We start from the raw sequence: 22,318 nt of genomic DNA on the forward strand, positions 1-22,318 counted from the left end.
GTGGGGGGATGTGTGGGGAGGGGCTACTGCTTGTGCACACAGGAGGGAGGAATGCAGGAGGTGAACGTTCTTTTTCCAAAGGCTGGCAGAGGAGACGCGGTGGTAGCAGGGTCTGGCCTTGGAGCCCGGCCGAGCGATCCACAGGTGTTGTGCTGGTGGAGGATGAGATACTGGCTGAGGGTAGATCAAGATGGGTAGCCAGAAGTCTGTCTGTAGCAGTAGAAAAGAGCGAGAGTCCAGGACCTCGAAGACTAACCGAATTTGTGGCAGGGTAGGAGCTTTCATCAGATAGTGAGCTGTGACTCACAAAAGCTCACACCCTACCACAAAAGTGGTTCGTCTTATAGGTGCTCCCGGACTCTTGCTCTTGTTTACTGGCTGAGGGTACAAAATCTAGCTGCATTTCAGGGGTCTCAGCGGAACACACTTGCAAGTGGATGCACATCCCGACAGGTTGTAGGAATGGGAGCTTCAAGTCTGCAAGTGCCTGGTTCGAATTCTGCATCAGCCACAGATTGGGGGGGGGGGCGTCCCTCAGACAAACCCAAATTCCAGGATGTTTTTTAACAATATTGATCGTCAGCAGGGCCCTTTCCAAGGGCGCCAAGCCAGGCGCCTCCGTCCCCAGCGGGGCCTGTGCCTCCGCCATGGCTCCAGGGCGCCCTTCGCGAAGGCTCGGCGCCCTCCTCGAGCCGTCGCTGCAGCGCCCGCGCGACGGGAAAGCGCATCCCCGGCTCTTGGATCCGGGGGAGCGCGCTGCGCTTTGCCGCCTCTCCGGGCTGCCACTCACCCCTTGGCCGGCGGCTGCGCGCCGTCTCCCGCGGGGCCCGCTTCGCGCTGGCCGCTCGGGCCGAGCCCCGCCAGCAGGTGGGATGCTGGCCTGGCGGCGCCCCCCAGCAGGCTGGGAGGCGGGCGCGGGCCGGGCCCGGTCCAGGGGCGCCCCCTCCGCTGCCGCGCCCGCGAGCCCAGCCGGCGCATCTCCTCCTCTGCGGGGCGGGGGGTGGGCGGCGCTCGCCGGGCTCGTCGCTGGCGGCGCCCGCGCTCGCTTGGCCAGGCGGTGGATGCGCCGCGGGAGCCAGGCAGCCCGGGGCTCGCAGCCGCCCCCCGCCGCGCGGCCGGGATCCTCGCTTGACGTCAGGCGCGGCGGCGGCGGCGGCGGGCTGAGGCGCGGCGTCCGCGGCGGGTGCCTGCGCGGCGTGCGCTCCGGAGGCGGCCGGGCGGCAGCCGGCGGGGCTGGGGCCGGGGCTGGGGCGGGCGGGGGCGCAGCATGCTGGCTGCCTCCCGGGGCCGCCGCCGCCGCCGCCGCCCATGGAGCTCGCGCTGGTAACGCTGGAGAACGGCGGCGCCACGGCCATCGGCGGCGAGGCGGGCGGGCGGGCGCCGCGGCGCAGGGGCGACCTGCTGCAGCTGCCCACCTCGGCCGCCTGGCTGAGCGAGTGCGGCGGCAAGGAGGGCTGCCCGCAGGTGGCGGCCGAGCGGGCGGAGCAGGGCGCGGCGGCGGCCGGAGGCCCCTCCGCGCCGTCGCGCGGCCTCGCCTTGCGCCCGCCGCCGCCGCCGCCCGAGGAGGCGACGCTGGCGCCCGAGGAGGGCCACCACCGGCTGGGCATGGCCATGGCGCGGGGCCCCTCGGCGGCCGGCGGGCCCTCGTCGTCGTCCTCGGAGGAGGAGGAGGGCGCGGGCGGCGGCGTCGGGGGGCCCCTGCCCAGCCAGCAGCGCGTCCTCATCAACATCTCCGGGCTGCGCTTCGAGACGCAGCTGGGCACCCTCAACCAGTTCCCGGACACGCTGCTGGGCGACCCCCAGAAGCGCATGCGCTACTTCGACCCGCTGCGCAACGAGTACTTCTTCGACCGCAACCGGCCCAGCTTCGACGGCATCCTCTACTTCTACCAGTCCGGCGGCAAGCTGCGCCGCCCGGTCAACGTCTCCATCGACGTCTTCGCCGACGAGATCCGCTTCTACCAGCTGGGCGAGGAGGCCATGGAGCGCTTCCGCGAGGACGAGGGCTTCATCAAGGAGGAGGAGAAGCCCCTGCCGGCCAACGAGTTCCAGCGCCAGGTCTGGCTCATCTTCGAGTACCCGGAGAGCTCCAGCTCGGCGCGGGGCATCGCCATCGTCTCCGTCCTGGTCATCCTCATCTCCATCATCACCTTCTGCCTGGAGACCCTGCCCGAGTTCCGCGACGAGCGGGAACTCCACGTGCCCCTGCTCTCGCCCCTCAATGCTACGGCCGGAGAGGCCTCCTCGCAGCAGCCCCAGCAGCCCCCCAGCACCCTGACCGACCCCTTCTTCATCATCGAGACCACCTGCGTCATCTGGTTTACCTTCGAGCTGCTGGTGCGCTTCTTCGCCTGCCCCAGCAAGCCCGAGTTCTCCAGGAATATCATGAACATCATCGACATCGTGGCCATCATCCCGTACTTCATCACCTTGGGCACCGAGCTGGCTCAGGAGCAGCAGAAGAAGGAGCAGCCCGGCAGCACCGGCAACGGGGGCCAGCAGCAGGCCATGTCCTTGGCCATCCTCCGGGTCATCCGCCTGGTCAGGGTCTTCCGCATCTTCAAGCTCTCCAGGCACTCCAAGGGGCTGCAGATTCTGGGGCAGACGTTGAAAGCGAGCATGAGGGAACTGGGGCTCCTCATCTTCTTCCTCTTCATCGGGGTGATCCTCTTCTCCAGCGCTGTGTATTTTGCCGAGGCTGATGACCCCGACTCACATTTCTCCAGCATCCCCGATGCCTTCTGGTGGGCAGTGGTCACCATGACGACAGTGGGCTATGGAGATATGAGGCCTGTCACAGTAGGGGGCAAGATTGTGGGCTCCTTGTGTGCCATTGCGGGCGTGCTCACCATTGCCCTGCCGGTCCCTGTTATCGTGTCCAACTTCAACTACTTCTACCATCGAGAAACGGACCACGAAGAGCAGGCCATCCTCAAGGATGAACCCAGCAGTGCTCAAGGCAGCTCGGCTGGGGACTTGAAGAGACGCATGAGCAAAAACTCTTTGGACAAATCTGTTGTGCACTTGGAAAACATTGAAGGGGTCAACAGTGGGACTGGATCAGTAGAGAAGGCCAATATTAAAGCTAAAAGCAGTGTAGATCTCAAAAAATCTCTCTATGCACTCTGTCTAGACACCAATAGGGAAACAGACTTATAGGACAAGGGGGACACCGAGAGGGTGTGGTTTGCTGAGATGGAATCACTGGGAAGAGTACCTAGTCATGCCACTTAGTATTTTAAGTTAGAATATATTTTAAATAGGGTAGCTGTTCTAAAGAAATATCCAGGAACTGCAAGGTTTTTAAAAAAATGTTCTTTACCATAATACAGAGAGTGTCACCTGTTTATGAAAGAGTAGCTGGGCCCACCTCCCAGGGGCTTTGAAGCTCTTAACAAGTGCAAATGGATGCTGCTTGCAGATACTAGTTTTTAAAGAATGAATACAAAGGAGTTTTCAAACAGCTCGTTTGTAGCACAGTTTGCTTGTCCGCTCCCTGAATTCTATGTTGGTATTGTAGTTTCAGCCTGAAATATTTCTATTTTCAGTATGTGTCACATTTACAGACAGCACTTTTCTAGGATATACAACTTTATGAAAGCTTTAGGAATGTTTAGCAAAGGAGACGCTGCTGAGTTTTTTAAAAGTACAAAATCAGTTTTCTCCTGTTTGATGTGAATACGATACTTCCAGCCTTCTAGCAGGATACGTTTTTGTCATCAGAGTTGGGTTTTTGTTTTCTTGGTGAGCCTTAAATTATTAAAAATACAGATCAGTTTCTTGGTACAGATCTTTAATACCATTATCATATTTCTGACAATCTAAGTAATGTGCTTTTTATCCCAGGAAAAAAAAATTGTTAGGGTTTTTTGTTATTTTTTTTTTAAAAACCTAGTATTTTCAAAGGCTTTTTAAAAAATAGAAAATTGTTCTACATTAGGTTTGGTCCGAGTGCACAACAGATCAAAGACACTGGGGATAAACCAAGTGTGTGAACAAATACATTTAGGTAGCCTTTTAGATTTGTGTTTCAATTAGCAGCATACATCAATCCCATTGAATATTCACTCAGATAGATGTCTTGCCATTTTTAATGGCAGTAGTTCCACAATAGAAGGCAAGAGAATCCAACACAGAAGCCAATGCGACTTCTGTAACACTCTTGTGGCTTACGTTTTGCACTAAGCGGGGGTGGGGTGGGTGAAGAAAGATCATCCCACAGACCTGTTTTATTTGGAGTTTTGTTTTTAAAAAATTAGGATGGATTTTTTTGTATGTAGACGCTTCTCAACGAACTACCTTCAAAAAGCTTCCTGCTGCATTACGCAGCAGCTAGGACAACCGAGCCAGCAGAAGAAGCAGCTGAACTTGGGGGGGGGGGAATCAAAGAGATCTGTCTTCATCATTCTATTGTTGCTACGGCTGCAAAGGACCAAGTTCTCCGGGGTCGGTGCGGTCTCCCCCCTCTGTTCCACTTTTGGCAGGCTCCTGCTACATCGTGAGTGGAGGTCCCACTTCTTTGTTCCGTACAGCGAGAAACAAGTCATGCCAGAGGATCAGCAGTCAAGGTTGGTTTCTCCCTAATTCAACTGTGTTCTTAATATGTTCACATGTATGTGCTGGCATTTTAACAAAGCATCTGAGCCGAAGTGAGGCAGCTTTAAATTTTTCTTTGTACAGCTTTGCTATGAAAAACAAGGATTTGTCTTTGCTTGAGCCAATGATAATTTGTGATCTGCCATGATGTTCTAAGGAAAACTCTCACTCCAGTTGGAGGGCTTAGCACAATCAGCGAAATCAAGCCTAGCTTTTCCCTGGGCTGTACCACTTTCAGCTGCAGGTGGAGTGTGGCATGTGTGAATGAAACAAAACGTTATGTAAATAGGAAAATAGCATATCAAGGGGAAAAGTAAGGAACCTCTTCCCTCTAACATCTTGGTTTCTCATGAGCAGGGATGCAAACATGCAATGCAACCCCTCTTAAACCTGAAGTGGTGCAGTCTGGGGGAAAAAGAAACCCTGCTGATTAAATCGACCCTAAAACTATGGCATAGACCTTCACTTTGCTCCAAAGCTGCACATGAAATGGGCCAATATTTGCAAATAAGCTCACACCAGTTGCTAAGCCTCCAACATTTTTTTTTTACTGGCCTGCTCATCCATGTATCCCAATGTTAGTTGTGATCTAAAAGAATCGTCTTTTCCAAAGCTTTTCTGCTTGGTTGTCTGAAAGTGGTCCAATAATACTTTGCAAGTGTTTGTTTGGTCACCTGATCTGTCCTCAGAAAGAACAGGGGTTTGCTTCAAACAAAAGTGACACAACCCAGTTCGTGTTACTCTATTGTGGCATTAAAGGGAACTCTTTTGTGCACATGTCCAGTGAAATTTTTTGCTGGTGCATAAAGAATGGACATTCTCCATCTTGAAAGAATATTAATCTAGCTCAGTGTTTACCAGTCTGTGGGGGCCAAACAAAAAGTGGGTCACAGTGCTGTGAAAGTGGCTCCCAAATTTTAGCAGTTCTGTTGATTTGTGCATGCACTGGTTTTTGAAGTTGGTCACCATACCAAGTAAATTTGGACTTGTGGGTCACCATACCAGAAAGCTTGATCTAGGCAAAGGCAAAGATGGGAGAGGGAATGGGAGAGGGACTCAAACAAGCATCTTACAGAATGCAGTTTCTATGCATTAGAATTACAAAGCATTCAACTTTTTGTTAGATTTTTTTTTTGTAATGCTTAAAGGAATGGGGCAGGATCCAACTGCTTTTTTGCTGGTGAAAAAAGAGGAAGGAATCCCTTTTGGCCACCCCAAAAAGGGCAGTGCTGGAGATTCTGGGTCCTGCATGGACAAAGCTGTGTGGGACGGGATGATACTAAGGTGGGGAAATGAGAGCAATTGGGTGGAAAAGCTGGCTGGATCCAATCCCTCACTTGCAAAATAATGTTAAGCAAAAGTCTGATGCTTCCTCGCGTTATCCCATTCTGGTTAGACAGTGATTGCATGTTCACAAAAAAGGGGGCAGCTGGGCCCAATACTGAACATTTGAATTAATATGGCAAACTTGAAACAAGGTTTTTCTGGCAATAACAGCACATTAATTATTTTTGTTTAACCTTTGCACTTGCAAGAAGCGCTTTGCCCATTGGTACTGGCTGGAGTCAAATAGCTATCAATTAAGACCAAGTTTTGTTGCAGTTGTGTATGAAGATATCTCCAAAACTGTGACAAGAACCATTGTTCATAGCATATGAATACCATTAAATATGGATGGTTTCAGGAATCTGTCCCAGTGTTAATTTCTGTGGAGCGACACAGTAACCTGACAGGTTTTTTTCCCAATTCAAAACCTCCTAGAAGCGTGACAGGAACAAAATGGTTAGGCTTCTGCATTATGAGAAAATAGGTATTTATCTGTTAATGTGCAGGATTTCAGTTCCCCTCTGTTACTTGAAACTGGAGCCTAACAGACCTCAATGTCCCTTTAGTGATACCTCACATTTAAAAAAAAAACTGCCGTGGGGTTTTATTGTGGATGAGAAGGTCCCTTTCCGGCATCTCTCCCTCCCTTCACATCCTTCCTTTCCCCCTTCAAGCCTGGAGCAGGCAGGGGCCATAACTGGCTGCCACCCCTCTGGCTCTGTGGCTTTAATGGGGAGGGCCCAGTGCACCCCCCCCTTTTGTCAGGTCATACCCTGATGCATGACCAAATATGAAGCATTAAAGGACCATGCTGAATGAACAAAAAATACTAATTGATTAATCAACTATTATAACAAATGAATAAATAAAACAATAAATTTCCTTATCACAGTTAGCTTATTGGATCCCTATGACTGTATCAATACCTGACCCCCTTAGGTCAATCTCACCCCCGCCACAGTGAGAGCCAGTTTGGCGCAGTGGTTAAGAGCGGCAGGACTCTAATCTGGAGAGCCAGGTTTGATTCCCTGCTCCTCTGCTTGAAGCCAGCTGGGTGACCTTGGGTCAGTCACAGCTCCCTCAGAGCTCTCTCAGCCCCACCCACCTCACAGGGTGATTGTTGTTGTGGGGATAATAATAACACACTTTGTAGACCACTCTGAGTGGGTGTTAAGTTGTCCTGAAGGGTGGTATATAAATTGAATGTTGTTATCACCATCACAGGGTGGGGGATCAGCTCTCTACAAGAGTCAGCGCTCTCCCTGTGCAGGGCCTTTATATGTTTTCGCTCAAGGATCCACCTCCTCAAAAGCGATTGGCTTACCTTTTCCCTCCAATTCCACCAGGCTTGTGTCAGGGAAAATGTAGGCCTGCAGGAAAATCTACCACAAGGCCTGTGTGTGAGGGAAAGACTGTCTTGAGGCCTGCAGATAGTCCCACTCCTCAGGCAGCAGAAGAGTACAAGTAGTATAGGTTAGGATCAAAAGCCGTACGTGTTGTTATTCCCTTTCAGGTTAGTCATGACCCCTCGATACATTGGAAAGCTTTAAGGAGTCCTCATGATTTCAGTAAAACTCCATGCTTGGTGAAAAGCTGTTCTTAGGGTTGCCAGCCTCCAGGTGGTAGCTGGAGATCTCCCGGAATTACAACTGATCTCCAGGGAACAGAGATCAGTTCCCCTGGAGAAAATGGCTGCACTGAAGGCTGAACTCCATGGAATTATTCCCCACTGAAGCCCCTCCCCTCCCCAAACCCCACCCTCTCCAGTCTCCACCTCCAAAATCTCCTGGAATTTGTAAGCTTCCGAAAGCACATTTTTGACAGAAATCATCCTTGAACCATCTGTTATTTTTGTCTTTGTATCTTATCTTGGGATCCCAGGTGCCGCCAGTGACGGGCAATCTCCCGGTGGTTTACCAGACAGCAACCAGTGGGAGGTTTTGGGCCACTGGGAGATTGCCCACGTCTGGCAGGCACCCCAGGAACATGCACGTCATGCTCGCTTCTGGCGGATGCGATGACATCACTTCCAGAAGTGACATCATTTCATCAGCCACAGGAGTTCTCCTGCACTTGGTTTAAGGGCAATTTTCAAAGAACGTCCCAGAAGTGATGTCATCACAGTGCCCTGGGAACATGCCCAGGAGGCCTGTTTCCCCACCTTCCCCTCCCCCCGCCGGCTAGGTGAGTGGTGGTGGGTGGCTGAGGGTGGGAGTGGGGATGCCCTGCCTCCACCATGGGACCTGGCAGCCCTAGACATTGGTCATGTTTATAGCTTGCCTTTCTTTCAGGAAGGTCAGGTCGGCACACACACAGAGTTTTTACCTGCGTTTTATCTTACAGTATTATAAACCTAACTCTGAGGTAGATTAGACTGCAGATTTTCTCACATGCTAATTTACTGTGGATTTTCTGGGTATTTGGCGCACAAGGATCAGATCCACTTTGGGATTCTATAGTTCTGCACTTAAGGGAGTTGGGTCAAACTAGTGTCTGGTTTTTGTTTCTGTATTTAGAAATTGCCCCATTTATGCTGTGGGCTTTCTGGGGCAAGACGATGGCAGCAGTTTTGTCGGTGTATGGGATTTGTTTGTTTGGGGTTTTTTTGTGCATGTGTTAGCAATGTTGTAATCAGGGCTTTTTTTCTGAGAAAAGAGGTGGTGGAACTTAGGACTGCACAATGACGGCGCGGAGGGCAATCTAAACTCCCCTCTGTCTGGAGATCAGGGGGCGGGGCACTGGCCATGTGACCATTTTCAAGAGGTGTTGGAACTCCGTTCCACCACATTCCAGCTGAAAAAAAGCCCCGGTTGTAATGTTTGGCCATTAGAGAGGGTTCTGGTTAACCTCCATCTCATCCTATACGTGCTCCAAATTTGAAAAAAAAATTCTCTATGTTGATTGGCTGAGCTGTCTAAAAGAATAAAATGAAACAAGGAGAAAAAACCTGGATTAAAAAATACAGGAAACACAACACAAGCTTGTGTTGATGAGAAGACAAGTTTACTGTCAACGTTGGCATGAATGTACAACACATAACAACTAGGGTTACCAGCTCCAGGTTGGGAAATTCATGGAATTTTTTGGGGTGGAGAGGGACTGGATTGGAGAGGGCAGAGTTTGGGCAAGGGAGGGGCCTCAGCAGGGTATAATACCATAAGATCCAGCCTCCAAAGCAGACATTTTCTCCAGGGGAACTGTCAACTGGAGATCAGTGGTACTTCCAGGAAATCTCTAGCTACCACCTGGAGACTGGCAACCCTAACAACAACAATAACTTTTTTTAAATGGTGAAGGCCAAGAGCGGTGGAGGAAGAAAGAGAGGGAAAGGGTATGGTTACACATTGCTGTTCGACCAATCAGGATACAGGGGGATAAAGGGGAGGGCAAAAGGCAGGACCAGGGCTGACACCGAGGTAAATATTCTGCACTTCAAAAAAAAAAGCTGTCTTTTAAATTTACTTTAAAAAAAATTGGGGTAAATGCGCAGGGAGAAAAACCACGGAAAACTTGAGGAAAAATTGATTCTGCTGCCTGATGCAGCTTTACCCTGTGCAGAACGTGAACAAATAGAGGAAGCAGTTTGGAGACTGAACCGAGGTGCTTTGACCCCCTGCATGCTGAACTCAGAGGATACATCAAAGAACCAGAACCGACAAAAATACCTGTTTGGAAAAGACCTAAGAGAGAGTGAGCAGCCCAAGATCACCTAGGAACTTCAAGTATGGTTTTCGAATATCAATTGCATCATAACTCATCCTCCTTTTTTGACTTGTCTGGACCTCAGAGAGAAGCAATGAAGCCAATTCAGGCCGAGGTATTGTGGTCCATCGTAGGCAGTGAAATGACAGAACAAGTTATTGGAGAATTCTCACTATGTTTGGTGGTTCACTTCTTCCAAGATGGCTTGGCCTTAGAGGGACTGCATTTAACTGTTTCTGTGAAAATTCTGTTTTAAAGAAGAATGCTGTCAACTCATAGATCCAGAGGAGTTAGCCGTGTTAGTCTGTAGTAGCAAAATCAAAAAGAGTCCAGTAGCACCTTTAAGACTAAGCTGAAGTGGATATACAACACGTTGCCTGAGATGAACCAATAAAAGAACTTTGGAAACGAATTTGCGTCCTTTCACGGTCCGTTTTCACTTCAGCTTGGTTTTCAATTGTGACCGTTCCCACCCTTGGTTTGTTGGCACCTTTAAGACTAACCAATTTTATTGTAGCGTAAGCTTTCGAGAATCAAGTTCTCTTTGTCAGATGTTTCTGTTCCATGCATCTGACGAAGAGAACTTGATTCTCGAAAGCTTATGCTACAATAAAATTGGTTAGTCTTAAAGGTGCTACTGGACTCTTTTTGATTTTGCTGTCAACTCAGTAATCATGTTTGATTAATTGGAAACTGATCCATCACTGCAGGATAATACACATCCGAAATGTTCTGAAATGAAATCCCCTTGATTTCAAGGAGCATTGATGGTTTCAGTCTTTGCTGGACTTAAGAGGGAAACTCCAAGGAACAGCCAACATACAGAACATTAAGGATTTAAAGGGGAAAAATGGCTGGGAAAAGATCCTCTATCTACAATTTGCAGATGCAGGTGGCAGTTAGTTTGGCGACGGGAAAGTTGTGTGTTAGTTTCTGCAAAGAAGTACTGCACTTTAGCAGTCAAATTTATTTTACAGCACAGCATCCGAAACACTAAACTTCAAAGGTTGCCTATGTTATGGCTTCCCGCAAGAGAGCCTGGATACGCTTAGCTTCAAGTCCCTTTGTGTCAAAGTTTCTGGAAGTACATCATTTATAGAAGTTCACACACTTTTACCAGCCACAATAGCTGTCAAGAACCATTATTTACATAGGTCATCTCAAATCAAGCGCTGGATTGGACAAATGGATTGTGGGTTGAAGATTATGGGTCGGTAATTAGAGAAAAAAGACTTAACATCCTGTGACAACAGAAACAGCCCCATCAGTTACAGATCTTCTTAATGCCTTCAGGTGCAAGCGTCAGAACAATTTGAGAGTGCTGGATACAGCTGTCAGAAACGTAGTGATCAGTGGCAGGCAAAGATTGCTGTGTATAGTCAGCTGTATGGATTTACTAGCACACTCTTACAGGGGTATCCCTGATGAAACACAGTGGCCATTTTCACACTGCTTACCAGCCATGGAACATCGTGCTAAGCTCCCGGAACGACAGCGTCTTCCTGACACGATTTCGCACAAGAACTGCAGTTCTCTGCAGGACTCTAATCTGGAGAACCAGATTTGATTCCCCACTTCCCCGCTTGAAGTCAGCTGGGTGACCTTGGTTCAGGCACAGCTCTCTCAGAGCTCTCTCAGCCACTCCCACCTCACAGGGTAATTGTTGTGAGGATACTAACACACTTTGTAAACCACTTTGAGTGGGTGTTAAGTTGTCCTAAAGGGCAGTATATACACCATGTTATTATTTTACATGCAGGGCTCATTTGGAGGCGGAATGCGCTGGAACGGTATTCCGGTAGCTCTGAAAAGAGGTCACGTGGGTTTTGGCCCCACCCACATGATTCCTTTTTCTCCTGGCTGTCCTTGTCTTTAGCAGCAGACTCTGCTGCTTTATTTTCATTTGGGAGAGAGGGAGAGAGAGAGAGAGAAAGAAAATGAGTGAATGAGTGCAAGCTGAGTACGTAAGCTGTTTAGAATTCATTCTGCTCTGCTGCTTGCTTTACTTTCATTTGTGACTCATGGGGGTGGGGGAGAGAGAGAAAGTGAGTGAGTGAGTGAGTGAGTGAGTGAGTGAGTGCAAGCCGGGTGGGGCTGGGCTCCAAAGGAACTTAAGCTGCTTAGAATTCATTCTGCTCTGCTGCTTGCTTTATTTTCATTTGTGACTTGTGAGAGGGGGAGAGAAAAAATGAGTGAATGAGTGCAAGCCGGGTGGGGCTGGGCTTCAAAGGAACATAAGCTGTTTAGAATTCATTCTGCTCTGCTGCTTGCTTTATTTGGTGGGAGAGAGAAAGTGAGTGAGTGAATGAGTGCAGGCCAAGTGGGGCTGCGCTCCAAAGGAGTGTAAGCTGCTTTGAATCCATTCTGCTGCTTTATTTTCATTTGTGACTTGTGAGACAGAGTGCGTGCGTGCGTGCAAGCAAGCAGGGCTGGCTCTCCAGAGGAGGGTAAGCTGCTTTGAGTTCATTCTTCTTTAAGGAAATACCTGGAGATTTTTGGGGAAAGGGGCCTGAGAGGTGGATGGTGCCTTCTGACATACTTCCGGTGATGTCAGGGGTGTGGCATATACTAATGAGATATGCTAATGAGTTCCTGCAGTTCTTTTTCTAGGAAATCACCCCTGTTTACATGTACATTATAAATTCAATGAAATTGTAAGAAAGCTGCAAATATATAACTTGTTAGTACAAGACTCTTTTCTTACTTAATACCTTGCACGGGATCCTGACCAGGAAGAAACAGTATTATGCCGTTTTGAAAATAATTGTTACATTTTGAAGGAAAACTATAACTGTTCAATTTTCCTAATGAAAATGCTTCAAGAATATTGTTATTTTCTCATATATGCAAGTTTTGTGATAAAGGTCATACACAGCAATAGTCTTCCAAACAGGTCTGTTCATTTGTTATATCTTTATTTTATTTGTTTATTTATTTACTTCATTAACAGTGCAATCTGGAGCAGTGTTACTCCAGTCTAAGCCCACTGATTTAAATGGACTTAGACTGGAATAATTCTGTTTAGGATTGCATTGTTATACCCTGCCATGTGAGGCAAAATAGGCTGAGAGCCTGTGACTGACCCAAAGTCATGCATTACATTATTAACCAAATAACATATTCTTTGTCCGTGGGAAGCAAACGATTACTCAAGGCAAAGAAGTAACTGATGTGTTTTGTTAATGCACATAATATTTGCCAAAGTTCAATGCTGTATCATATTTAAGGGGCAGACATCTTTAAAACTGCTATTTTTTTCCAGATTTTGGAATGTTCAATACACGACTTGCTTGAATTAGACGCAGCAGGTTTGTTTTTCAATTAGTTTGCTGTGAAACCATATTTTTACTGGACTGTGGGATCAACTGACGAAACTGACGAGTCCGCCACAGAAAGGGCATTTTTCTAGTACAGAAAGAATAAACAGACGCCTCTTCCGTTCCATTCAGCTCTTTCAAGCGTGGAGTTACAGAGGCCCAAAGTGGATCCGATCCTCATGGACTGAATATGTAGAAAACCTGGTGTAAGTGTGCAAGCAGAAAACACCTCTGTGCTTCAATAAATGAGGGACTAGAATCATGGAGAGAGAGTCAATGTCGGATGTTTTATCTTGGAGACGGGGGTGACCGATCCTGCTCTGCTATTTGTTCATGGATTTTACTTGGTTCATTCACAGAGGTTCACTGCTCACTTGGGTTGCTATTTTTGTCACATGGGACCTCCGTCCCTCCTTGACTATTTATGTTCTTCCATTTACTCTGCTCATATTTTAATATAAGTGCTCTCAACATACTATTTTGAGTTTGAGGGTTGTGTTTAAATTAATTTTAATTGGAATTTATTATTTTTTACTGTCGGTTTGTATGGGGTCTTACTCTTTTTTTCGTTGTGTTGTGACTCACTCCTTCAAGCGGAGGGGTAAGATTGCCAGCTCTGGCTTGGGAAATTCCTGGAGGTCTGAGAGTGGGACTTACATTTTCCCTATACTGTAGAGTTCACCCTCCAAAGCTGCTGTTTACTTCAGCAGACCTGATCACTGTTTTCTGGAGATAATATGTAATTCCAGGAGAACTCCAGGCCCCTAAAGGTTGGTAATCCTACTGAGGGGGCAGGATTTAAATAATAAATAAATAAGTGTACTTTGTAGGGGAGGGGCTGCTTTTTGAGGGAAAGAAAGAAGTGCCCTTGGGGCCTCGTGGAACTAATTTCATGCTTCTTTGGATCTTGGCCTCAGTCTTCGAGTAAATGGTTCACCAAATGCCCTGGACTAATTAGAAACTGATTGTTTTCATCTTTGCCTTCTTCCAAATAAATGACTATTCTGTTATGCAAAAGGCATGTGTGCTCTTTAGCCAAAGGTTGTGGAGTATTCTCAGGTTCTTGGCCCCATGTAGTTGCAAACCAGTGTGTAGTGGTTGTCTAGCAACCAAATTAGCAAGCATGCTTGTCTTAGAAGTACATGAATTTAAAAACAAGACACTTGATTAAAATCACTTATTTAAACTGGGCTCTCTTTGGGGATAGGGGAGCGATTTCTGCCCTGCTCGAATTACAGAGCAAACTTATATGCCTTTGAGCTTTGGAAGCCCTAAGCGGCCCCTTCTCAGATAACTAGGACTGTAATTCCCACCCTGTGAACTGAGGCAAACAGGTTTACTACAATACCAGTGTGCAAGAAATGAATTAATGACGTCCAGAGCACCCATCCAGGCTGCCTGTTACAACTGTGAGCCAAGCTACAAGTGACGAATGACACTTGTACGGCAAGTGGAGCGCAAGTGAACAGGGAGGAATACACGTGAGTCTGTTCACTTGCCGTTCAAGTGTCATTTGTCACTTGTCGCTTGGCCCTGTGATGTGGCTTTGTCTTTTTCCAAGTAGTCTCTGCCATGTAACTTCCTCACTTAAGCTTCCCAAAACAGAAGAACAGAATTGCCTGCCCTCACAGGAGGGTGTCTGTCCTTTGTGAGTACCTGCATGAGCCACAGCTCTGAGATTGCCTGCTTCTAATCAGGAGGCATGCTCAGAAAAGGTACTCATGCAGAGACACTGGTAGGATCTTTTGAGGGGCTCACTATTCTTTATTTGCATCCTCCTCAGATCTGCAAGGGCTTTTGATCAGATGTGTGCTACAAGTTCCATGCACAGAACTCAGGGCAAAACTTTATTATGGCATCTCTTTGGATGCCACCACCATTTTAGAAGTGAATGCAGGTCATTTAAAAATGCCAAAAGGGCCCGATCAGGATTGAGCCTGGAGCACGGCGGGACCAGGCGCTCTTGTTTCCTCCCCCACACCTTTTCAAGTGTCAAAATAGCTGTATCCCCTGCTGCATTTTTAAATGGCCCACATTAAGCTTTTAAATGGATAGCTATATACAGCTAAACCACTTGATTTACTAATTCTCCAGTTATTTTTGATCAAGTATTTTTAAAGTAAAGGTTTGTAATCTGCAGAGCTAACTGTATACCACAGTGGGTGCATTAGCCAACTATTCCTGGCAGGTTAGATATAAACATTTACTTTAAAAAGTAATTTATACCGTTTTCCCAGCTGTAGTTTCTTTTAAGAAAAGCAGAGCAGTGCATACTAAATTCAGGCAGTGTTAGGAGGCTGTTGTTCCCTGGAAGTTTGTCTTTAGAATTTCACCTACCAGCCTGAAATGTCATACATTGTATAAATTTATTTATTTTATTTATTATTTTATCGTATTTATATTCCGCCCTCCCCGCAAGCAGGATCAGGGCGGATAACAGCATTAACAGCATTAAACAGCATTAAATGCCAGAGGGATAACCATGTTAGTCTGTCACAGCCAAAGCAACTGTGCCTTTTGCAGCATTTCAAAGGGTAACACATTTATTGTGGCAGAAAATTTTCAGAGCCAAAGTCCGCTTCACCAAATGCAATTTATCTTGTGATTTTTATAAGACATGCAAACCTGCCTGCTCCAGTGAGGCTGATCGAGGGTCAATGTGGTGTTAATGGCAGGACGTGAATTCAGCCATCTGGCTGCCCTTGACTGAAGAGGCGCTAAAGGAGCGGTGGTCTTTTATTGTTTATTTATCTATTTATCTATATATTTATTTATTAAATACCCCTCCCCCATCTTTCCTCTTGGATCACAGCCACTTACAATAATAGTTAAAACATTACAAGTTAAAACCAAAGCAAAATAGCAAACCCCAAATTCCTCTTCTTCCTCCAATAAAGGAGGCTGTTCACAGGCCATTGAAATCCCTGGCAAATGAGAACAACTTGCAGTGCCTTCTAAAGACCTCCAGCGAGGGGCACCTCTCACCTCTTCAGGGAACCCATTCCATGGAGTGAATGCCATAATGGAAAGGGTCCTGGGTTCTGGTTGATGCCAGAACAGCCAACCGGTGGCAGCCTGCGGACCACAAGTGATGTACCAGGAACATATGAAAGGTTATGTGCACCCTGGCTGTGAAGAGTTTTAAAAGTCATAAATAACACCATGAATTGAACTTGGAAACAAACTGGCAGCCTAGAGTTTTTTTGCAAATCTTTAGAGCGTCCCCCTCCCATCATGATGCCACTTCTGGTTTTTACCCCCACCCCACCCCCCCTTTCCTCCCTCTGCAATTTCAGGTGCTGGCGGACAACAACAAAGTTTGCCAGGTGTCTTGCCGTAGTGGGAGACCTGACCACCCTATGGCAGCCAGTCTAGTTGTTTCAAAACGAGTGACGTAGCCTCTTACTGGTTAGTTCCTGAGAGTAATGGGGCTGCCACATTTCTGGACCAGCTCCAGGGTTGTCTTCAGGGGCAGTCTGTAACCATGATGTTACAGAACATTCTAAAATATTTGCAATGCCAACCTAAGTGGAGTTACACCTTTCTAAAATCAGCAAATTTTGAAAGGTGTATCTCTGCTTAGGACAGCATCATAAGGCACATGTACCCAAGGTGACAGCATCTGTTGTGGCCACTTGAAACTTTTTTGTTGGCTCATGGTGGCATTTGTAGTAAACTTGTCAGAATGACACACCAGAGGATTCCCTTGGCTGCCATGTCTTTCCTGGTGACTCCACCTATTCTGTCAATTATTATTATCATCATCATCATCATCATAAATTTATATACCCCCCTTCAGGACAACTTAATGCCCACTCAGAGCGGTTTACAAAGTATCTCATTATTATCCTCACCCTGTGAGGTGGGTGGGGCTGCGAGAGCTCCAGAGAGCCGTGACTAGCCCAAGGTCACCCAGCTGGCTTTAAGTGGAGGAGTGGGGAATCAAACCCGGCTCTCCAGATTAGAGTCCTGCGCTTTTAACCACTACACCAAACTGGCTCTGATTTGAAGACGGGCACTTTTCTGGAAGTGAACCCCATTGAGTAATATGAGACTTACTTCAGGGTAGAACTGTTTAAGATGATGCCGTTTAGCTAGCTAGGAACCACCACCTGTGGACTGCTTTTTTCTCTGGAAGCTGAGGTTCTTGGATAAGAACAACCCATTGTAAATATTAGACATACTTTGCTGCCAATCTCTGCCTAAAGTCATTTGGGAGATTTTAGTATTCAGGAGACAGTCAGTGACCATGTCTGTTGTGAATCCTTTAGGGATGACTGCATTTGCTGTAAACCTTCCGCAACGTAACTGAACACAGATTGGCCGTCCTTTGAAGTACCTATCTTGTAAATTGTCAGTTTGTTCACTTGAGCAGATTTAAAGTGTGAATGTAAAAGAATTGTGTTTGCTCTGCGATGAAAGAAGAGCTTTCAGAGGGCCAGGGTGGTGATTCCTTAACAACAACTGTTTTCAAAGAGTAAAGAGTCCAGCAGCACCTTAAAGACTAACGAACTTTATTGTAGCATAAGCTTTCGAGAACCACAGCTCTCTTCGTCAGAGAACTGCATCTGATGAAGAGAATGGTGATTCTCGAAAGCTTATGCTATAATAAAGTTGGTTAGTCTTTAAGGTCCTTCTGGATTCTTTAGTATTTTGCTACTACAGACTAACACGGCTAACTCCTCTGGATCTGTTTTCAAAGAGCACCTCTCCTTGAGTGCCGTTCCCAAAAAGGGGGGCTTGTGCCGGAGAACTTCCTTGTGGATAGAGCCCTTTCAAAACACTATTTCATGAATCAGGAAGAAAAAGATCCCTTAGCATAACTGTATGAACACAGGATGTTAATGGAGCACAGTCTTCATGAAGCTGTCACACCACTACAGTATGGTGATTTGAAACAGCCGTCAAGCACAGCTATGCACGAAGCATCTCCTTTAACGCTCCAAATTCATGCTTTAGGGCAGAATCCACTATGAAGTTTGCCAGCACAAGTTCCTCTAAATTGAAATCCCAGTTGTTTCAATGGAAAGTCTTCTGGAAACAGAGGAGTTAGCCGTGTTAGTCTGTAGTAGCAAAACAGAAAAGTAAAGAGTCCAGCAGCACCTTAAAGACTAACCAACTTTATTGTAGCATAAGCTTTTGAGAACCACAGCTCTCTTTGTCAGAGAACTGCATCTGACGAAGAGAGCTGTGATTCTTGAAAGCTTATGCTACAGTAAAGTTGGTTAGTCTTAAAGGTGCTGCTGGACTCTTTTCTCTTCTGGAAACTGCATCCTTGATGTCCTGCTGGTGGACAGTGACATTTGCGCGTGACGGCAGGGGCAGAATGCTTGCCTCCTATGCATCAGCCCCCTGGCTCAGTTCCTCGCACCTCCAGCTCGTGGCCTCAGAAGGCAAGTGCTGGGAGAAACCCCAATCTGCTCAAGATCCCAGAGAGCCACTGCCAGTCTCAGAGTAGACCATAGGAAGGTAGATGGATCAAGAATTGTTTATGGAACTTTGTATATACTTATAGGGATGTATAGAAACATGATTTTGCTCTGTGGAGTTCTTGCGGAGAACCGGGTGAAGTCAGTTTGCCATGCCAGTACTTGGGAGTGGATTGTAGAAGTGGGAAGAGAGCATCAAGATGCAAAGTGGGCCCATAGGTGCTTTTCCCAGCAGCCTCTTGCAGTGTGGAAAGCAGTGCACCCTCTGCACCCCGTGAGAAAAGACCTCTACAAAGCGGAAGATTTTTAAAAAATCCTTAATAACTTTGCAGGGTAGGCCAGAAGTATTATGCAGGGGGATTCATTGAATAAGCTTGACTGAGACCTAAGTGGACTTCGTGCATGAGGGCGTTTGGTGATTGTAGGGTGACCAGGGCTTTAAAAGACTTCTACTGTTCGTTTCCTGGGAACCTCAGCCTGTGATCCCGCTGTCTAAAGAGTTGGAGGACACAATCCAATCAGAACTAAGCACTCCCTGTTGATTCGCTAAGTAAATTGAACACGTGCTTAAATCTCTTCTGCGGAAATTGGTAATGATGAAAAAGTGATTATCTTTGGCTGGATTGTGTTCTAATTTTTTTTTTCTTTTCATCCCTACACAAGCACTGTGGTGGCTTAAACTGTAATGCTTGAATCCAAACCTCTCCCAGCCCTGAACTATTTATTTTGGAGGGATATATTTAGAATTCTAGAAGAGAAGCCATGCTATCCTAAGTTTTCATGGCAGCTTAAAAATTTAGTAATGCTTATTACACAGTTTTGGGTTGGAACCCACAGATCCATTCCACAAGCACTCTGCTTTCAAGAGAAGGCTCAGAGCCAAGCTACAAGTGACGCCTTACACAGGTCGGACGCTTGTCAGCTTCCCTCAAGTTTTGATGGGAAATGTAGGCGTCCTGGTTTTACAGCTTGGCTCTCCATTACAGCTGCAAGACTAGGATGCCTACATTTCCCATCAAAACTTGAGGGAAGCTGACAAGTGTCCAACCTGTGTCAGGCGTCACTTGTAGCTTGGCTCTCAGTCTGCTGGGGGAAAGGATCTCTGCTAGTGGAATCGTTCCTCAGGAGCCAACCTGATGTGACTGCGATGGATTGTGCTACAATAAATCTGTTAAATCTGAGAAGACTGTCTGCTTTTTATTTTTAATATGAGTGGTCTTGAGGATATGTTCTCAAATTAACTGAATTTTGCTCACATACCAGAGAAAAGTAGTGGCAGGCAAAGATTAAGGTATACTAGTTAAACCAAACAGTAAGAAATACTATACTTATTAAAAATGTATATGAGGAGAGGCTGTGGCTCAGTGGTAGAACATCTGCTTGGTATGGAGAATATCCCAGTCCAATCCCCAGCGTCTCCTGTTAACAGGATCAAGTCATAGGAGATGTGAAAGGTCTCCATCTGAGACCCTGCAGACATGTTTTTAGTTAGAGTAGACAAAGAGTCTAACCTTTCTTAGAGTCTCTCTACATGAGACATCTGATCCATGAAGAACACGTGTCGGGAGATGCAATGTTAGCCGGGAAGGGTAGTTTAAAAAGACAGAGCTGGCCTCAGGGAAGAGGCTTTGCTATACACTGGAGCTGTGGGAAGGGGCTGTGAAATGCCAGAAGGAAAACTTCAGCCCGTTATAACCTCTCCAGGTCCAAGCCTGGCTCTGGAAGGCAGCTCCAGCCCATTTCCATTCCTCGCTGCCCTCTGGTTGCCATCCCACACAGATTTAGACTGGAGAGGTGAAATTGACAGAGTGTCCAGGAAGGTGAAGATGAAATTAACAAATCCTCTGAGAAGTGGTCTCCCTTGGCTCTTTTTAAACTGTGCTTCGCAGCTAACATTGCGTCTCACTTCACTTGACGAACACGTGCTGATGCGTCTCATGTAGAGAGACTCTTATACTAACCATTATGAAAATCCAACTGTCTATCCAAAGCAGAGAGATGACAAGTTAAATGAGAAATAGAACTGCTATTAATTGGCTGCCATAAATACTCCTCAAAATTCTCACTGCTGTAGCACAGTGGTTAAGTGGTTCAGGTGCGAATTGGCACTCTACCAGTTCAACCCTCACTACGACCACGAGCTCAGCAGGTAGCCTTGGGTCAGCCACTCCTCTCAGCCCCAGCTCCCCAGCTGTATTATGGGGATAATAATAATACTAATTTGTCTGGGTGAGGCACTGCTCTGTCTAGAAGAGCGGTATATAAGTGCAGTTATCATCATCATCTTCAGACAGTTAGCTAGGATCAGCCATGCAGCTGGTCCAGGAAACACTGTCTTCACACTTGGTTGGTTTTGTTTACCCTCAGCGGTTGTCACATATCCAAATCTAATAAGTTACATAGTTGTGTATAATGGTCACATTTAACACATGATCCCTGATTGGTTTGACTCGTTCTAGGAAGACGGCCTAACCAGTTTAAAAGAAATGACACACACAAGGGGAAGGAGGGGAAGCAGTCTGAAAAGGGGGTCAATAGTTTGGTTTCCCTCAACAGCTTTATTTTATATTTGAAAATTGAAATGGATGAGCACCACCTTAATTAATGCTAACATTTTATCACAGGAAAGAGCTCCCATGAAAAATTATTTCAAAATTATTTATTAATTACACTGCAGAGAATGATTTTTTCCACCCCACTGCCATTAGTAAGAACATAAAAGACCCCTGCTGGATCAGACCAAAGGTCTGCCTAGTTCAGCATCCTTTCGAGGGAGCTGCTCACCAGAGGCTTCCAAAGAAGGGCATGAATAATAGATTCTGGGTTGCAGATACAAATATGAATTTGCTACATGCCAAACGGTGAATTCCTGTAGAGTTGCTATCACACTCAGTTCGGCTTCTTCCCACTTGTAATGCTCAGTGTCATTTCTGACCCTCTTTCGTTTCCTGTGCCTGCGTGCATTTATCATAGTTGCAATAAACGTCACATTTAAAAAGGTGTTAGCATGTCACCTGAAAGGAGCGGGAACAACTGCACTGGCAGTAAAGAGCAAACATGGCCCCACACCCCCTGGCAGCCTATGTCCTTTGATACCATGCCTTTCACCTCCAAAGGGGTGACACCAAAGAGAATCTTTCCTTTTGGCTGTCTCTTCAGGTTAAACAGGTACGAAAATTCCCTAGTTTTCCCCATTTGTATTATGTGTCTATTCCGATCTGGATGGCCCAGGCTAGTCAGTTCTCAGAAGCTAAGCAGGGTCAGGCCTGGTTATTGAATCAGAGACCACCAAGGAAGCCCAGGGTTGCTATGCACAGGCAGGCAATGCAAACCACCTTTGCTCATCTCTTGCCTTAAAAACCCTATGAGGTATGGAAAGTACCATGAAGTCACAGCCAACTTACAGCAACCTGGTAGGGTCTTCAAGGCAAGAGACTTCATAGATGCCTCTGCATAGCAACTTTGGACTTCCTTGGTGGTCTTCCATCCAGGTACTAACCAAGGCCCACTCACTAAATGCTGGCTGGCGGCTTTTCCCCTTGACTCCAGACACTTCCATTTTCAAAACGGTTGCAGGCTATTTGGCTTCCATTTTTGGCACCTTTTCTGGGAACATGGGAAAGTGCCGGCAATGGCAAACCACCTCTGTTAGTCTCTTGCCATGAAAATTCCATTGGGGGGGGGGGTCATCATAGGTCAGCTATGACTTGATGGCAGGGTTTTATTTTTTCTGGGACCGTGGGAAAGTGCACTCCCAGAAAAGGCAGCAAAAAAATGGAAGCCAGACAGCCCACAACCATTTTGAAAACGGAGATGTCTGGAGTCAAGGGGAAACGCTGCCATTGTTTGGTGAGTGGGCCGTCCCTTTAAGGACGTGTGGAAAGGGCCGAAGGCTGACTTTGCTTATCTTCCAAGGGCTAGCCTGGACCATCGAAGGTCACCATAAGT

The 22,318-nt window shown here is 46.9% G+C and overlaps 1 protein-coding gene across 1 annotated transcript; it reads left to right on the plus strand.

The window, feature by feature from the left end:
* The first annotated feature begins 1,308 nt into the window (after positions 1 to 1,308).
* LOC129344003 (potassium voltage-gated channel subfamily A member 5-like) lies at positions 1,309 to 3,159 on the plus strand. Its single transcript, XM_055000466.1, has one exon. It carries the CDS (start codon positions 1,309 to 1,311, stop codon positions 3,157 to 3,159), a length of 1,851 nt encoding a protein of 616 aa, XP_054856441.1.
* The last annotated feature ends 19,159 nt before the right edge of the window (positions 3,160 to 22,318 follow it).

The sequence above is a fragment of the Eublepharis macularius genome, chromosome 16 (genome assembly GCF_028583425.1).
Source record: "Eublepharis macularius isolate TG4126 chromosome 16, MPM_Emac_v1.0, whole genome shotgun sequence".
Lineage (NCBI taxonomy): Eukaryota > Metazoa > Chordata > Lepidosauria > Squamata > Eublepharidae > Eublepharis > Eublepharis macularius.